The 19499-nt window shown below is 35.7% G+C and overlaps 2 protein-coding genes across 3 annotated transcripts in view; both read left to right on the top strand.

Annotated features, from left to right (window-relative positions):
• Positions 1-19499, top strand: part of LOC112567604 (cartilage matrix protein-like) — a 95992-nt gene that overhangs the window by 56127 nt on the left and 20366 nt on the right. Inside the window, exon 4 of the mRNA XM_025244299.1 lies at positions 17453-17468. Coding sequence (XP_025100084.1) covers positions 17453-17468 — 16 coding nt within the window. The remainder of the gene's footprint in view (positions 1-17452; positions 17469-19499) is intronic.
• On the top strand, positions 859-6939 carry LOC112569319 (deleted in malignant brain tumors 1 protein-like). 2 transcript variants are annotated; one of them, XM_025247089.1, is made up of 7 exons: positions 859-948; positions 1933-2046; positions 2337-2487; positions 2958-3121; positions 4197-4347; positions 4888-5063; positions 6293-6939. In XM_025247089.1, exons 2-7 carry the CDS (start codon positions 1986-1988, stop codon positions 6637-6639), a joined length of 1050 nt encoding a protein of 349 aa, XP_025102874.1. In that variant the 5' UTR covers positions 859-948; positions 1933-1985; the 3' UTR covers positions 6640-6939. The 2 variants fall into 2 exon arrangements, with proteins under 2 accessions (XP_025102874.1, XP_025102875.1); XM_025247090.1 differs by having other exon boundaries at positions 898-1649.

Below are 19499 nucleotides of genomic sequence, written 5' to 3' on the forward strand. Positions count from 1 at the left end.
TGACTGTATGTAAACCTGTAATGTTTCCAATCTTCCTGTATCAGTCACATTATATGAAGGAGGTCCTTGTATCATTACCCTTCCTGACTTTCCTTTTTCAACCTTTAAAGGGTTAGGCACAGCCTTCACACATCCTTGAGACTTAACTATAAGCTCTCTGACACTCTACTTTATACTTCACAGATAAATGAAAATGGATGCCTCTGATCTTTATCAGTGTGTTTGGGCTTCCTTAGGAATGAGTTTTAATAATTACAAGTACAAACATTCTCTTCCACAAATGAAGGAAAAGTAGCTGACTTTATTGTGTTACGGGACTTGAGTATAAGTGTGGTTTGTGTTCCTAACAACATATTCCGTTGTACTGACTTTTATTTAGTTCTCTCTATGTGTGGTATTATGTAATGCCATCAATTTTTTCACGCATGTGTCTAAGTACTCGCGTATATTGCCACTCAACATAAAAACAAACTTGCTCCACTTTCCATGTCTCTTCGTAATAGATGCAATGCGTGGTAGTTACTGTCGAGCTAACCCAAACGAAATGTCTCCGTCCTCCAAAACTTTGTCCCTCTCTTACACACTTGCACTTTTTCTATGGAGCACATAAAATGTGGAAGACACACAAAGATACTTTTTGCTCTGATTTATTTCTCCCTTGCCCTACTTGAAGCAGTCACACTACAGTTTCTCTCCATGTACCCCAGTCTCCTACAGAAGAAAATACTATGTGATAAGTTATCGACTGACAGTCTTGCCCTGCGAAAAGCCGGCATTAGAAGGAAATGACCTCTTCCCTAAATTCTTCGGTGATTACAGAGATTACTGCTGGTCAGACTTGTATTCAGTCATCGTCCTAGGACTATACCGGCTGAGTGGTTATATATGCGCCGTACAGTAAAATACTGGACAGCAAATCGCCTGGTGTATTTGTTTCTAAATCGTGCTGTAAGTATCTTTGTTTTTATGTACTAAGAACATTTTAACTACCAACGAAAATTGATACACGTATAACACGTAATAATAATAAAAGAATATTAATAAACAACGCGAGATATTGTGCATTATCATCCTCATGAAAGAGGATGTTGTCAGCACTGGAGACAAAATAAAAAAACAAAACAAAACAAAACAAAAAAAAAACAAACCAACAAACAAACAAACATGGAAAGCACACTAGGGAACGGTTGGATGAACATCAGTATTGACAAACATAAAATCATAGAGTAAGTAAGAAGAAATGAGGACCTAAAGGTAGACATTGAGAGCTACTCACATTAATATGCTAGGGGAGACAAGCAGGACGTACTAGTCATTGAACAGCAAAGGAAAGAGAAAGTATTAGTAGAGATGTTAAGAGTAATGCTCATAGAAGAGATGTGCTTTAAATGCACTTTAAGAAGATTCCGTGCTGATATTCCAAGACCCATCTAGAAGGTGGAGTTATACTGTTTCGCTTGCAGTAATTAAACTGCCAGTGATAGTAAATGATTGTTTGAGTTACAAGGGTGGCTTGCATACGTTAGTCACTAGAACTTTGAATTGTCTCCAAAAGAGTCCTGCGTGAAGCAAGAAAGTGGATTAGGTGCCTTTTGGTTAAAAGAATGTGGATAATGGTGAAAGTGCGTTGACTTTCAGTACCTGACATTGTAAGTGATATGTTAATCAATTATTTGAACCGTAAAAGTAATATGTTTCATCACTTTGGAACAGCCCATACTTTGTTTCTTGAAATTTTTTGTTGGCTTTGTGTTACGTTAAGCTGTAAGTTTAGTTTAGTTTACAGTGCTGTGTATTGTTAATGCAAACAAAGGCGCGCATGCACACAGACGCCCCAGTCAAACATACGAAGACAGACAAACACGACGCCAAAGATATTCCTAGAAAACATACAATATTATTCAACATTATTTGTATTTTTCTTATCTTTAGAAGTTTTATGTAACATCGCATTTTAACCTCTACATCTGTGACTACAAACAAACATGACGATGTTCGTGGTAACATCTGCATTTGCAGCTTTTCTTCTTGTGATCCCATGTGTCGGTAAGTTGTCCTTTACACAATTCTTCATCACTTATGACAGAGTAATATAGAGTTTCATATAAAGCAATAAAGACACTTTCTTTTTTGTTTAAACTGTCTCGTACATTAACTTATTTATTGGAAAATAACAAAAATAGGGTTCTAATGATCAGGTCCTTTCAGTTTTTGTAGATTTGAGATAATAGTGTCTGACATAAATCAACAGAAGAACAGAAAGGTTGGGATGTACAAATCTGTAGGCAATAAGGTTTGCTGTAGGTCGTTACTAATTAACTTTCACGATTGATCAGATGCACAGTCTCATGTCCGGCTTGTAAATGGAACTGACCATTGGAATGGCCGCCTTGAGATGTTGTACGATGGAACATGGAGCACAGTCTGTGTCTTTGGGTTTAGGAAACAAGAGGCGCAGGTGACCTGCAGGATGCTGGGCTTCAACACGTGTGTAACTTGATATAGTCTTGTGTTTATGTGCTTTGTAATTATATTTGTTTTGTATGTCATATTCACGACGTGCAATTTATAGATATAAAGCTTTCAAAGAATTTTCTTTTTTTTTCATGAGGTTAAAATCCTTTATTAGTGCGTGCATATATAAGCATGGCTATGTCTGTGTGTGTGTGTGTGTAATTTGTTTCAAACAGAAAACAGGAGCATTAAGTGGTTTTAAAAGCAAGACAACTTTTAAAGCAGTAAAACAAGTTACGTTCATAAATATCCGCTTGGGATATGGGAGATATAAAAAAATAAAAAATATATTGACTGGCTAAGCCTACATTAAATAATAAAAGCATTGTGTACAATCTGATTTCGAAATAAAGTTTTAATTTCGACTTGTGTGTATCTATTGAAATATCGCTACATTGAATATGTTAACAGACAAACACACAAACATATTGACTGTCAAACAGGTCGCAAGTTTTCGCCGTGTCAACAGATAGGTACGGATATGGTTTGGACTATAAAATGTTACACCTGAAGTGTAAAGGTGACGAGACTAGCTTACAACAATGTAGCCATACACGGTTTTACACGGACTTCTGCCACAATGTGGTTGGTATCACCTGCAACACAGGTAAGAACCCGCTGTTTCTATTCTCTTGTTTGCATTCAAAAAACAGGAAAAAAATTTTAAGAATGAATTTGACGCGCATTGCCATTTTCTATGCAAAACCCTAGAATGGTAACTTCATTTTACTTAGAAAAGAAATATCAAGCTTGTCAAGCAAGAATGTTTAGGTGATAAAATTGATGTACTTTTTACAACAAATAACATTTTAACACTTAACAATATTGCTTTTAAATGAGCTTAGGACTTAGTGTGAGGATACATGTGACGGATATATATTGTTTGCGATGTGTATGGATTATATATGGATATTTGGATACTTTTGTTGTTGATATAAGTATTCTTTTGTCTGCACAAACACAAACATGACAATGTACGACCCCATTTTAAAGTAACCTTTATCTGGAGTACAGTCGACTGCATGTCTCAATCTGTCTTTTTGTAGAGAGACTATTGGATGCTTGTGTTTAAAACACTGTATTTTCTGCTTTGTTTTATGCTAATAGTTTTTTTATCTGTTAATAAAATAAATTGCACAGCAACGATGATTGCTAAAATTGGAGAAAAAAATGTTCAATAATAACTTAAACTGTTTTGCAGACCCCGAGTGACTTAGTATGTCATTAGTTAATTTGTAGAAACTGGAATTTGAGTCTGTTATATTCAGTACCACATATAAGCAAACGTAACATAAAATGTGGTTTTAATCACAAGATACCAGAAAATAATTATATCGCTATAATAATATAAATCTAATTTTTATGTTCTTTGCTGTCATGAAATTATTTTAACATGCCATAATAGAGCATGTCTTGAGAAGCAAAAGAACAAACATTTGAATAACCGAGCACTGTGGAAAAATTCCAAAGAACAACAACAACAACAGCAGCAACAACAACAATAATAATACCTTATTAAATCAAAGAAGTTAGCGATTGTGAGTGTAGTTAACTTGATATCTACTGGTTATTCTACTCCAGGTCTTATGCTATTACCTCTTCGCTTTGAGATTAATTACTACCATCTACTGTCACAAAACCTAAATAAATCTCTGATGGATTATTTAAACTAAATGTCACAGAACACGCACGACTGCGTTTGAGGGATACTCAGAACATGGGACCTGACAGAGGTCAGGCACAGATAGACATCGGGAATGGTGATTGGGAGACAGTGTGCGTGACGTCTGACGTCACTGCCGGGGTCGTCTGTAGACAGCTCGGCTTACCATGGTAAGTTCTTTTCTCTCTGTCAGTGGTCGAGTCTGTGTAAGGATGAAGAATATTTACTCTACTGAAATTATACAGTTTAAAGGAATGATACGTTAAGTTCACTAATCTTTAAATGTTGATTTTGAAATGTAACGTTTTACACACACACACACAGAGCGAAACGCATGTCTTAAATGTTTTCCCGTCATTCCATCTATCCATTCTCTTTTTCATATATCCCTATTCTTTCCTAATGATAACACTTGACACTTATTTCTTCAGCGTTACAATTCGATCTCATAACAAGAATATAACAAATTTGAGAAAATGCCTATAGCACTTTCCTATTTTTTCCAGGAACAGTATATTTATTTACATAAAATATGGTCTACGAAAAAAGATTGTTCTCGCCTGAAGGACGCCCTAATATATTTATCTAACCTCGTACGCTACAGATGCGTATCACTTAAGTTCTTATCACTTAACAAATGCAGCCTTTTAATTAACATTTAATAATAATCCTGACAATATTTAAAGAAAAGGGCATTCTGCAATGTTTAGGCAAGCGGCGATTTTGAGAGAAATACCTGTGGAGAGTTCCGATGAATTCAACCGACTGCTTCTGACAGTAACCAGCTTTATATTTTGCCTGGGGAATGAGACAAACATTTTTGAGTGTCAGCATGGGTTGCCTCGTTACGGAGACTGCCGAGACTACAAAATTATTTGCAGGAACTGTAAGAACTTTTCTTTGAAAAATACAAAGCTCATCAATGTGTTTACCATTTATACGTTAGGCTTAATGAAAGAAAACTATACATTTGCATGTAAAAAAGAGAAGGACAATATTTTGTTTCAAGTTAAAAATGACATGATGTCTAATACAAAATGACGGTTGTAAATCAAACAGTATTTAGCTCACCTAGGACGGTAGTCACCAAATAGCTGTGAGCAATGGATAGTTTGCATTCAAGGGATACTCAAGGCTTGTGATAAGGCTGTGGCGACGGTCAAACGTTCAAAAATATATTTAGTTACAATTACAGAGCACGAGAGCAATACAGGAGAAATAAAGGATTCGTTGTGTCCTTCCGCCGAGTAAACACGATAGCTTCCCGAGATGGAGGACTTGTCTCCTTATGACGTCAGTCTCCTTATGACTTCAGTCTCGTTATGACGTCAGTCTCTTTATGACTTCAGTCTCCTTATGACGTCAGTCTCTGACATGAAGTGTTTGTGGTCATTGGGAAGATTTTGTTAGATTAGTGATCTCCAAACTAATCTACAATCAAGATGGCTTGAAGCATAATACGTCCCACTCTTTGGGCTCCCAAACGTTTTTCGTACTGGGATCGAGCCTTTCTATTGGTATGACCCACTCTTTTGTATCGCCTTGTCTTTAGGAAACTGATGAAAAGAAAATTTTGAATCTTTTTTGCGCAATGAGCATTCTTCTGAATGGATACCTGCGCATTACAAATCGACATCATCATCATCTTTCCAATCTTTTCGTAGCAATCGGGTGCAGCACATTCTCGAGGTATGGTTCTCACTATGGAAACCACACGTCATAGGGTCACGTGACGGAGAACGAGAATTCGTGGAAGCAAAAAAAGAGTGCCGTGTAATTTCTCTTATTAAACACAACATTCTACTAAGAACCTTCAACGTTTTCCACATGAACACACATATAAATAGACGAGATTCAAATGTATCCTACTCTTTACGCGATTCTAAGCAGTTTTATTTTGCCTTTAGAATCCCTTTAATTGGACATTGAACACAATGTTTAGAATCTGCCTGTATATTTTAATTAAAGTGAAATGAAATCTTAGTATAGATGTAAAATATTTGTAAATTGTATACATAAGTTTATTTCGTAGACCATGTTGTAAGGAGCAATATGACATAAGTCTTTCTTTGATTTTAGCTGAAAGTCAAAAAGAAATCTTATGTTTTTTAACAGTTTCTGTCAACATTCATACAAACAGTAAGCAATATCCTTTGATGGAGGAAACAAAAGCTACTTTAAAGTGTGAGAGCAATGAGCGGTCTGATGTAATAAAGTACACGTGGCCAGAAAATGCAGGCGGGTTCCCTGATGGCAGTAGCCTGATCATCACTAGAGTGACCAGGGAACATCATGGAAGCCGAGTGAGGTGTGAGGCGATGTACAGTGATGGTGAAGTTGTCTCCAGTGATACACTGCAATTACAGGTTTACTGTGAGTATTGGGGTCGACCGGCAATGAATGCTGTGAATAAAACCCCTCGACAGCATTTAGTCTCCGTAAGCAAATTAGTTTTAAATTGAAGATCCCACAGAAAAAAAGCGCTTTTTGTACGAGTTGTATAGGTTAATGTTCTCTCTCTTTTTTTAACCTACATACAAGGTTAAGTGTGTTTGTTTGTGTATATATATTTGCACATTTTTCAACATAAACTTGTGTTTTTGGTTTCAGGGAGATGTTAGTAAATTAGTAAAAACCAAGACACTTGTCAGATGTACAGATGGTATATGCGATGAATCAAATTCTATCGGCTTGTTTACAGATCGCCCGGTTATCAGGATAACACGAAGTGATAATCAGGGTCAGCCACTGTCCACCTACTCTGAGGTCATCAACGGTCAGAATGTGACGTTTGTGTGTGACGCTGACAGCAACCCGCCTCCTGCTTCCATCACGTGGTCAGGGAAAGTGAGCAGCACTACTGGGGAGCTACACATCATAGCAGCACAGCAGACGACACACGAAGATATTTACACCTGTACCGTTGTGACTGGAACAAACGGTGATGATGAACGTCTACCACTGAGGGCATTTTCTCAAATTACACTTATCGTTAAAGGTATTATTACGCAACAACAACAACAACAACAACAACAACAACAACAACAACAACAACAACAACAACAACAACAACAACAACAACAAGACACATTGTTCGTCATGAACCAGGTTTTCACGAACAACAGTCCTCTTTCACTACAAGCCTTATTACCAGAAACATTGCGAGCCTTACCGCCGTATTTACCCGTTTTGTATCGAAGACCGAAACAAACTTTATTAAGAGAGAGCTGAGGTAAGTAAAGTTGTACGTAATCACATTGTCGGCGGCCTTTACAGACACCTTAAGGTCACGTGGATGTTGAGTTGAGGTTATTTGTGCTATATACATGAAGACTGATTTTTATTGCTTTATATAATACAATTTTACTTTCTTCATTTCAAGAGACTATTATCTTTAGAGCTTTTAAGATTTAAGAGTACGGTCCTTGTTCACCTAGTAGTGGAGAAATCTTTTACCTGAAATTTTACGACATCTTTACAGGTTATCGCGTTGTGTGGTTCTTCGAGAAATAGAAGAAGACCTGGAGTGTTGATCATATCAGTTTGTTGTATCTATAGTTGACATGGCTACAGATGGCTGCTTATTTCTAGAGCACACCAAATAAGCGACACGGACATTGAGTAAAAGATGTTTTCAGTGGGTATTGAACACTAGCAACATCTTTCCAGACTTGAATAACAATGTCAACTGTGTATTTGTATAACTTGTATGTCACATGTAAGTGGCCAGATACTTTCTTTTCGCTTTGAACTTTATAGACTTTGGTTCACGTGCGGAGGCTCCTTCTTCTCCTGGTTCCTGAGTCGGTTAGCCTCAAGCCTGTGAGTTGAATTCCACTTTCTCCTGTTCAATCGCGTCCAGCTGACATGAATAGTTCCTTGCATTTCTAGAAATAGAAAATGAGTAAAAATGTAAGGATAAGCTGCATTTTGCGTTTGCCTTGCTACAATACTTTTCTTACGTTTATTTTAAGTGTTTCAAGCGCTAGTACACACACACACAAACATACAGAAACGTGAGAGCGTACACAGTCACCTACAGAAACATTTATGTTTGTGGTATAGTGTGTTTATTTCGCTTTTCTTCGCGTCGGTAAGGTATTTTTAAAATTTATGATAGAGGTTGTTAGATATCCTGCAGATTTAATTAACAGATTTAAACTGTTTAACTTATCAGATATACAGTCTCGAGTCCTGCTAGTGAATGGAACTTGGTCGTGGAAAGGCCGCCTTGAAATATTGTACACTTGGACATGGAGCAAAGTCTGTGACGATGGTTTCGAAAAAGAAGAGACGCAGGAGACATGCAAGATGTTGTTCTTTGACAAGCGAGTAACATTTTATTGTCTTGCGACTATTTGGACTCTAATTGTTTTGTATGAAATACTTACAATTTGTAGGTCAACGAATTTCAGTCTCCCACAGCGATTTTAGTGTTCGTCTAGGTTTCTTTTAATTTAATCCATTTTATGTCTTCTCATTAAGTGTGATCTTTTAAAAAGAGAGAGCTTTTTATGAGTTTGCAGATGTTTGCTCGTGCGTGTGTAATCTTTTTAAGAAAAAGAAAAAGAAAGTAGTCTTCTTCTGCAAGTGGAATGGCAAGAGGGTTAATAACACCAGAACTGATATCGGTAACCTGGCTGTGGATAAGCTGCGAAAATTTTGAAAATGCCAAAATAAACAAAGCATGTACTATAGAATAAAATACATATTGCATTTTGCTTATGGTGTGTCAAGACATTATAATTTATAATTTTGAAGAGATATTGGATGAAGCTAACCAAAAAAAGCAAGTAACACTAAGGAAAATAAAAGTTTTCTTTTAAGCTTGGTGTTACACACCGAAAGATGTATTTAATATTACAATTAAGTAGTTAACAGTAGTAGAAATAGTTCTCCGTGTAAATTAAAACTGTTAGTTGATTCAAGTTTTAGAATATTTGAAACACATTTCTGCCCTCTATGTCCATATACAATTATCATTAGTTAAATGTTTTGGCTTTTTGTTAATGCCTGCTGTATTTTGAATGTTTTTTTTTCACATTAATACACCTGTCTGAAATTATGTAGTTTTATCTACTGAAGTATACTACTTGATTTATCATCTGTATGTCTCATATTAGTCTCCTGTTTGCTAGGATGTGTGCATGGAAGTGCCTTTCATTTCAAGGTTTACAAGTTACCATGGCGTCTAGGTTTAAGAAAAGACTAGACGTCTAGAAACAGTTGAAAGTGTTTGAAAGGTTTTACAGATAAAAAGTAGAAACGGATGGACAATACATATATTTGTGACAGTAACAGTATTTATACACCTACATTATGTCGTGTACTAGGATGCTTAAGAACTGCACATACCAATGTAATAAACAATGCTCCTCTTATCACATTTCGTTGTGTTTTTGAACTGGAATACATGAATGACAAAAATATTGTGTTAAACTTAAGGGGAGATAAGGCATTTGCCTATTAGTTATAACTGTCTTTTAGCTACTTAGGGTATTTTACCTCCCTTATGAAAAAGAGAAATCTTTCTCTTACTTTCTACTTGTCTCCTGTTTCGTACGGTCACTGGTACAAAGACAAAATTTACTTCCATCAAAGATGTCTCCTTTATTACGAATTGTACTAACACGTGTTGACTATTTTTTCTGTTGAGCGATTAATTGTCTAAAAGATTTATATAGTTAATATAAAATGTTTTAAAAGATAAACGTTTGCTCGTCTATGAATAGAAAGGACTGAGGGTGTGTATAGAGCGCCATTGTCATTTTGTTGGTGGTACTGCTAGTGGCGGTGTGCTTTATATGTATCTGTGTGTGGGTACACCAGTAAACGATATATATTCAAAAAGCGGGAATGTCAAGACTGACAAGAATAAATACATAAGGGAGAAAACACTGGTTTCTTTAGGAATTGTTCCACTATGGATTACTTCACCATAGACACCGCAAACGTTGACCAATCAGGTATTTCGTTAGGTTTGGAAGTAGGCGATGTTTAGTTTTCATGCGCTATGTCGAAGTCCGTTGCCTGTTACTCAATCCAACATGGATTTGTTAAGCAACTGAGAATGAGAAAAAAATCAGTAAGAAATATTTAAATTTTAATGTATATTCTAATAAAATATATTACTGTTTTGTACCTTTTATATTTGCGTATATATAGTATAATTTTCCTTTTTTACTGTCGTACTTTTGACCTACCTTCCGAGTTGTGAATTCTCTGTCCTACACAATTGCAATCTTTCAGTTGATTTTACTACAAGACAGCAAAATGTATATGGAAGACACAAAGGAGTCCCGTGATTAAAGGATAGTAAGATACAACAGGACATTAAAGTAGAACGATGGAATAATAATATACAATTTGAAAGATATCAGATAAAGAACAATAAAATCCTTCAATTAAAAAAAAACTTCTATCTGCACCCTAAAAATAACAAAAAAAAATCGAAAACAACTCTAAAATAAGAACCGTAGTTACATGGAAATAATGAGTTAAGACTTAATGAACAAAGTCAGATGTACGACATATACACCATATTATAAAGCGATAACAAGACCACACTTAAACACTATTGTGTAACACAATCTCTATAGTCAACAATCTTTTAACTATTTGTTAACTTGTTAACTTGCGTTGATGAAAATAAATTCATTGTAGAAAATCATAAATAAAAATAAAGATTATTGCAGAAATAGATAAAAAGTACATTTTTTACATGTATCCACCTATAGTAGTTATAAGTACCGCTATGGATAAAATGTCTTTAGTATTGTTTCTCTATTGGGGATGATGACTGTGACGCTTCTCAGTTTCTGGTCCGTGCTGGAACACCAGTTTCTTACTAAGAACAATCTTTCTTATTTGAGCCACTTTTATCTAAAGTAAGGTTGAAACGAGAAAATAAAAATGTTATAAAATTCTAAAACTTCTTTGGAAACACAGTTAGTGGTTTAATCAGTGAGTAACGAAGATTCAACAGTATTTTTAAGTTCTGCACATTTATGCAAGTAAATTTTTCTATCCTAGATTACAGGTACATATAGGAAAAGGTACATGGATTGAATAGTGATGATATAATTGCTTTAGCTACTTTTCTTGTTTTGTTAATCAAACATTGTTTCCCAATAGCTTTTCTTTTAAGGCTGGCCACCGAGGACAGGAAAAGAGAATAGATTAAATAAACTTTAAGCTAATGTTTGTTTTGATTTCTTATTTACAGTTTATTCCGAGAACCTTTAAGAATTTAACACCACCTAAAGCTGGACTAATTGTGTATTCAGACACATAATAGTAACAATACAATATAATACAAAAATTAACATATTCTATTCTTCTTCGTTCCATAACTCTCTAACAGTGATAACTCTAGCCGCGAAATTGAGAACTGTTACTAGCTACGATCAAAATAAAATTAATATTAAATTGTTATATAGCGCTTTTCATCTTCGTTGCTCAAGCGGTTTTATTAAAAAACAATCAAAATACACACATAATTAGGAACGTGCTGCATCCAAATACAAGTATGACAATATTGGGCATGTCACGTAGAAATAAAGACAGAGAAAAGATGAAAGTGGCGCAGAATTCTCCATTTAGGAAAGGTTAATAGAATATTGTAAAGATTATGATAAACATCGACAGAAAACTGCAGATCAATGACAAATACGAAGTGAGGAGAGTAGTCGCTCAATGCATGAGAAGAGGAGATCCTCTCTATCCAAATTAGCTTTCAGACAGTCTATGCACCACATGAGACACAAAGATACGGCACTAGGATATCCAATAGTTAAGTGACCCAGAACTTTCGGGCGAAAGGAACGTGCAGAATGATGTGTAGTCACGTCAAAAAACGCCCGAAATAGTGATTTTTAAAGACAACCGGACATTGATGATTGCCAGAAAGCCGAGAAAGCGGGACATTGGGCGTCCCGCCGATATTCCAGGCCGTACAGCACACGAGGTCAAAAACGCGGGCACGTACTGGACCTTACTCATAGTTCAAAAAAACAGTGGTGAAAAGCAACGGAAAATATAAGAAGAGAGTGGTCACAACAACATATAGTTTTCAACTGGCCTCATTCACGCACAGTGATTTAAACAGCCTACCCCTCTATCTTTGACTACAAGAAAAACAGGGACAAAATAAACAATATGTGAATAATTCACTACTATTAATTATGTTTAACTGAAAATTAATAATATAGAGGCAAAGGCATCATCTATCGGTATTATATACTATAAAATATTATTGAAAAAAAGACACTGGGTAGCGATATTTGTAAGAACTTACAAACTGAATTGAATACAAGATGAGTGGTGTGCTGTGTGGCGCGCGCGCGCGCGTGTGTGTGTGTTGTGTGTGTGTGTTGTGTTTTGTGTTGTATATAATATAATAAGTATATGTATGTGTGTCTACTGCCTGTGGTCGGTGTGTGTGTTTCGTGTATGTGTGTGTAAATGTTAATCGGTTAATGCGAGTGTAAAACCCCACAACGTGCTGCATGCATAAAAGGAATATTTCCTTCTCTGTTGTGTCCAAAGAGCAAAGGTCATTGTTATCGACGTGTTTGACGTGAGTCTTCCTGTTAATGAAGCCTCGCTTTCGCAACGGCGAGAAAAAAAAAGATGGAAGTGATGATACAAAGTTTATTCCGGAAATTTCGATTTTTGCAGATTTGATATTTTCACTATCAACATCGAATCGAATAAGTAAAAAAAAACAACATTCAACCTCAGAACATTAAAGCCAAGGATAAACATTAGTTGAACTAAAAGCTTACAAGTAAAAAAAAATATTTAATGGAACTTTCCAGTTTTCACCTTTATGTGCTACACTTGTATTCTATTTGTTGTTGCTTCATGAATGAACTCCACGAAGCCTGGTCATAGCATCTAGTCTGTGGAAAAACAAAATTAATAAAAAAAGAAAGATACACTTTCATACGAGAATTTAAACACTGAAAAATTCCCAATGGACAATTGTTGCCGACAAACGCCCCACACAACACAGACAATAAAAAGCGAGATAGAAAAGGACATATATGATAAACATACAATAACGCATATATATAGCAGGTATATATTTATTATTAATAAAGAGGCCTTCTCTCTTTTTAAAGGGGAATCGAAACAGTACACAATACAATATAAAACAATTGCATAGAACATACCTTTTCATTAGCTACCACAAAACAGTTGTCGATGAAGTGCAAAGTCAGCTATTAGTTTAATTTCGACTCCATATTAACAGGAATATTCAAAGAAATATAAGCCGTTTGACATCAATTCGACCACAACAGTCTCCCGAAGTTTATTAATTGAACAATTAAATCTTGCTGTCAAGTAAGATTACAGTATAAGCAGATCACCAACCCATGCTTGTCGAGAAAACAGATTTACTGTCCTCTATCCTAGAGAAAAAAATTAACAAAGGTCTGCACATGACGTACACTGACTTATATTTAAACAAACACATATATTATTAAGTCACTTCGTACTTAGTTTCAAAGGCATTTTTTTAAAAAAGGAAATGTAAACAAGATAAATATGGAAGCTTTGAATACAGTGACATGACTACACAGGATGTAACATTAGAGATAAATTCTACAAACTAGACATAACTGATAATCAGTCACAACATACGTGTCAGGGGCAAGTAGTTTTGTGGTTAGTGTGCTTCATCCAGACGCTAAGGTTCGATACCAGTGTGACGCAGGCGATTACCATTCATTGACACATTCTGACACATCGGGTTTATGGCGAGAGCTAACTCGACCTCTGTTTCAATCTCGTCGACACTCGTTGGTCAACCGGCAAACTACTGAAAGCGGACTAACTAGTATGCTCGTAGAGCCTCTGCCCACCCAACGGATAGCATCATGTCCCTCTCTATTACTAATCTTCTGTCGTGGCTTTGCCGTGATGAACAAATGTTTCTTTTGTTCAGCAGTGCTTTTAGCCCTGGTCACCCAAGGTTGTTGTTAGGATAACATACACTGCCTTGATGGACTGGATGCAATCAACACTATTTTACTCCTCACTTTACTCCTAACTGTTTGTTAAATGTCTGTATGGGTATGTGAGCAAAGACAAATTTCTGTCCTCCTGGGCAGACAATAAAGTCTGTTTTGATTTTGATTTGATTGACCTAGTAGTGATATGGATACCTGATGTCTGAGAGAGTTGAAGTACGGTAGGGAGGGAAAAATATTCCTCCTCCTAAAATGTAGATCGTGAGATAATTAAACTAATTAACACGTAATGTCCTGGAGCTTTTTATACAGTCAACAACAGTGAGGGTCCATATTATCTAAGGACTAAAATTTTAAAAAAACCATCTAAGACGTAGTGGTATGTCTTAATGAAAGTTTTGACTAATGATTGCTATGTCGGCGTGCTCTACAATTTTGTAGCATTGTTTTTATTTCAATTATACAACTATTTTTTTCTTGAAATAGCTTAGAGCAAATGGGTTGAAATTCGGGTGAACCTGATGCGTCTCTTATCGTACTATACCAAAGTCTATGTTGAGTGTCATTTCCCTCACCTGCCTCCTGTTTTTTGTTTTCTAACCGTGTAGGTATTTAGATATTACTTAGTGATCTGGAAAGGTTCGCATCACTAAACAAATATCAAACCTCCAAGTGTTGACTACCATTGAAAACTCAGACCTCACTCATCTTCGTGGCTCAACCATGTGTGATGAGTGAGCGCCCCATCATCGAAGTACTTGAGCATGAGATGGCAGTATCCGGCTCTTGTTGGGTCTAGTTCTACGACACAAAGACAAAAGATGGATTTTGTGACAAAAATATGTCCGGAAAATACTGAAGAGTCTTCTTGCTCGGAAGTTAGAAATCAGATTAAAATACTCAAGAAATTCACTCTTCAAGATGAAGCGTATTGTTTTTTCAGGTTTAAAAGGGTTCGAACCTGTGAGTGGTTGCACATCTGTTTATCTGCTGGTACTCTCGTTTGAACCTCAAGGGTTTGTGGGAAGTGGACACTTGTTCTTCATCAGTGTGTCTGGGTGTGTTTAAGATCGCTGTATCCGGCCCTTTTAGGTGCAGTACCATTAGTTCTCTGACAATAAGATGAACAGATTAGGTTGGGCTCAGGATCGAACACACTCAAAAAAACAATTAAAGGCTCTGGGCAACAGGAAGTTCATCTCAGTCTCAGGAAGTACTCAAGGCCAGGTACCGGTCGAAAATAATTTTTTTTCAAGGAATAGCGCGGATTGTTTTGTATCAGCTATAGCCCTTAAAATAAGTTTCAAAAAATGGTTTTACTACACTCTTCGAGCTATCGGTTGCCATGGAAACAATCCAAAATGGCGCACATAGAAACATTCGTCAATTTTGTGAGTAGACTCAAAATTCTGTTTGGAATAGGTACCTTACAGATTGATCTACATTTCCATGGGGAAAGATTTTGCAAAATCGGCTTATAGTTTTTTGTTTATGAATTTTTTTTTTTTTTGGTAAAACACCGTTAAATTTTGAGAAATTTTCATTTGAAACGGTATAACTACCAAACTACTATATTTCTTTAAAATGCCCCCATAAAAATGTTTAAATTTGTATGAAAAAAACTCAAACGAATTGCAGTTCTATATCTCTTGTCGATAAAAAGTCTTGTTTTTTTTTAAGTAAACACTCTCTAACCAAAACAAGAAACTGAGAAAACGAGAAAAGAAAACATGAAAGCTTATAGTGACTACTAAACTACTCAATATTTTTTAAAAAGCTCGGACTGAAACGTTTAAATAGGGATAAAGAAACCTTCAACCAAATTTTAGGCCTGTATCACATGTCAATATAAAGTTATAAGCTTTTGAACTAAACAAGCTTACTAAAACAAGAAACTGAAAAGGTGAGGGAAACCAAAGTAAAAGCTTACTAACTACTAAACCACTAATTATATTTTAAGAAGCTCTCACAGAAATGTCAAAATATGTATAAATAAACCTTCAACCAAATGTTTAACCTGTATCTTATATATATATATCTGTTAATATAAAGTTATAGGAATTTTAAGTAAACAAACTGTAGCAGAAACAAGGAATGGAAAAAGCGAGAACAGAAAGTTCAAGCTTAGTAACTTTGTTTTATCTAAGCCTTTCATGTAGTTTACCTGTTGAATGAAAAAATATAACCATCTTTCAATGTGTTACTACATATATCTTAAACATTACTAATAAAATTAATTATTTTGTTCACTTTTAGAAAAGTCAACATGGTTGTGTTGTGTACCAACTGCTGACCAGCTTCAGAGAAGTACACAGTAATAAAAAACAATGGGTTTGCAACAATTGAGCAATACAGTTGTGGTTTAGTTATGTGATATAGAGGTTAAGTGTCCACTAGCTTCATGGTTTTGCCATCTTTGTCTTTGCTAATCAGTGTGCCTATCTCAACATATTGCTTCCAATTTTTGTGAGCATCTACTGAAGTAGGAAACACTCTCATCCTTCTTAGTCTTCAGTTGCAGGATGATGGGATAATCATCAACATATAATCAACATATAAATCTTTCATTAAATAAATTATTTCAAAAGCTTATAGGGGAGTATAAGCTATTCATGAAATCTAGAGATACATCATTGAGTGCACCAGAATTTGAGCAGCTGCTCATATTCTGTTCTTCTGTATGCTAGCATTATTTAATAAATTACCTCTGTAGTCACATGAATTAAAGATGTTTGATTTTTGTGGCTAGGTGGTTTCTTATTTTCTGTCAAAAATTTATTTGAAAAGCACCAGGTGTCTGGCCTTTTAGGGTTCTGACAATGATGTGCTCTGTAGACACTGAATAGCTACAAACTTGACTAGATACCATTTTTCATTCTATTTGTTAGGGTTGTTATACATAATTGTCTTCACACATTCTGTTTGTTACATTTGGTTTGAGTAAGACAATCCAACCCCAACCCAACCTTTGTTATATGTGCAAATGATGTAAAGCTCTGTTCCTTTACATTCCAGACAAAGTACATAAATAACTAGCATTGCAAGTTAACCAAAATTGGTATTCAGTCTGTACCAATAAAATACTTATTGTTTAAAAGAACAGATTATATACAGGTGCCTGTATGTGAGCTAGAAAATAGATGCATAGTTGATGTACAGAGAGGTACTATCCCCACAGACTTCTGGATTTTCTGTTGGTCACATAAACATTGGAAGACAATTCTAATGGGAAGCTTTTCCCCGTTATTTACTTCCTCGTTTGCTGCCTTAAATTATCCACACTGCGGTCTCTGATCAGTGTCAGCTTTCCAGCCAGACACACCCCTTTGCCTTCTTGCAAGAAATTACAGCTAACATCCTGATGCCCACAGTCCTCAGTGCCTGTGTGACATTTATTTTTCGAATACAAGGTTTGGGTAAGTATTTAATTAGTTGGAGACATTTTTAAATATTTTGTAATAGGCCGCAATAAGTATCAGAAGAAAGGTAAACAGTTTAATAAGGGGAACGAACGTGTAACGGTGCATGTGCATGTGTGTGTAGATGGGTGCTCGTGATCACATTGTGTTCATGTCATTATGTCATGACACTACAAGAAGATCATGCCAGCCCCTGTAGTACTCGTGTGATGTTCGACCTTTACAGCATCAGTAAAGTCAGCAGCTTGACTGTAGTATCACGTGACCCTGACTAGAGTTTACGAGATAAATAATGAGACGTAAACGGTGCTGTCAGCGTCTCATAATGCTAAGTGATAGGCGTTCTCATAATATATAGTTGTTGACCCTATCCTTACTTATGTCTCATGAATATACATCAAAGAGCTTACGAGGGCAGTCACACTTTTAATTAACACTTTAACGGAAAAGGACACAAATGAAAAAAGTGTACTGATGTTGTATAGAGACATACCTGGAAATACAGGCGAGCACAGGATGGTTACATTATGTTTTCTTTGTTTCCAAAGTAGACTGTAAGCAACCAATCAACCTAACGCATGTTATAAAATAAGAAATGGTGTGAACAGTACAGTAAAATAGTAGAATTTGGCTTTCTGTTGACTTCAAACTAATTAGTGATGAAAAGATGCCATTCTTTTTTATCTCTCTGTGACTGAAGATAGACTGAACAATAACTTTAGGTAATAAGATCAGAGACAGAGAGAGAAGGCATTGGTTTAGTTGACTTAAATAGAATCTAAAAATCTAACTTAACCAGCATTTTTCTCTCTCTAAGTTTCTGTTTAATAATAATAATACAGTTTTTAGGAGGCCATGTGACTCACATCAACATCAAATGCTGTTGGTTACATATATATTAACATTCGATGGCTGTATATAAACATAAATTCCTTGTATTAAGGGTTCATAGCATAAAGTCAAATAATAATAATCAGACAACATTCTGACATTCATCCCTATACCTCATGTGATGCACATGGTTACACAGATCTCCTTTACAAACATTGTTTTTCAGTAACGGACAACTCTAATGATTACTATACTCATTAGGTTCTTACACATGTAATTTTCAATTTTTAAGATACCATTGGGTCCATATCAACCTCTTATATTGTATGTTACATGCATATTAACAGTGGGTGGTTGTACATGATCTACATTTCAGCTGTATTTGGGGTTTCAGCTAAATGATAGACAGCATAATGACATTTAACGCTAAGTAATTATATGTAAGTTGTCATGATGTCCTCATTTTCAGACATTCTGTTATTTAGAGGGCAACATTAATAGCTACTTTTCATACACAAAAGGTGAACCTTAAGGGTGAGGGGAATTTATGGTAAAAGAGTGGGATATATCTCTTACGTAGAATTGTACTCTTAGGGCATATTAACAGAAAATGGTATCGGTCTTCCACAACTTTGACTATCACGGTGCTCGCACACAGGTTTGTTGCTAGTTAGGTGACGGGTGTTTCCATTAAAGGGGTAAACAATTACTTCTAAGCAAACACAGGACTCATCTGTGTTCCCTTCGTAATATCTGGTTTATATATGTTGCTCTAATTAAATCTGGATGGAAATCGCAGTAATCTGAAGAAGAAGATACTGAATCATGCCATTTTTGGAGAGAACAATCCTTGAATCTTTCTTTTATTGCGGTGATGAATAAGGGGAGATTACCAACTGTCTGCCATTCCCACACATACCCAAAACCATAGTTACATAATAAAATTCTAACTTGGGAGGCCCAGTTGGATCTGCCTGCCTTATCTTGTAAACATAACATGTTGTAACATTGTCTTGGGTACCTGTGTTCTGGCAACGTTAGCAACGTTCTGCACCAGTATTGGATAACTCTTATATATGAATCAGATACAAGAGG

This window comes from Pomacea canaliculata, linkage group LG7, assembly GCF_003073045.1.
Source record: "Pomacea canaliculata isolate SZHN2017 linkage group LG7, ASM307304v1, whole genome shotgun sequence".
NCBI classification, from domain to species: domain Eukaryota; kingdom Metazoa; phylum Mollusca; class Gastropoda; order Architaenioglossa; family Ampullariidae; genus Pomacea; species Pomacea canaliculata.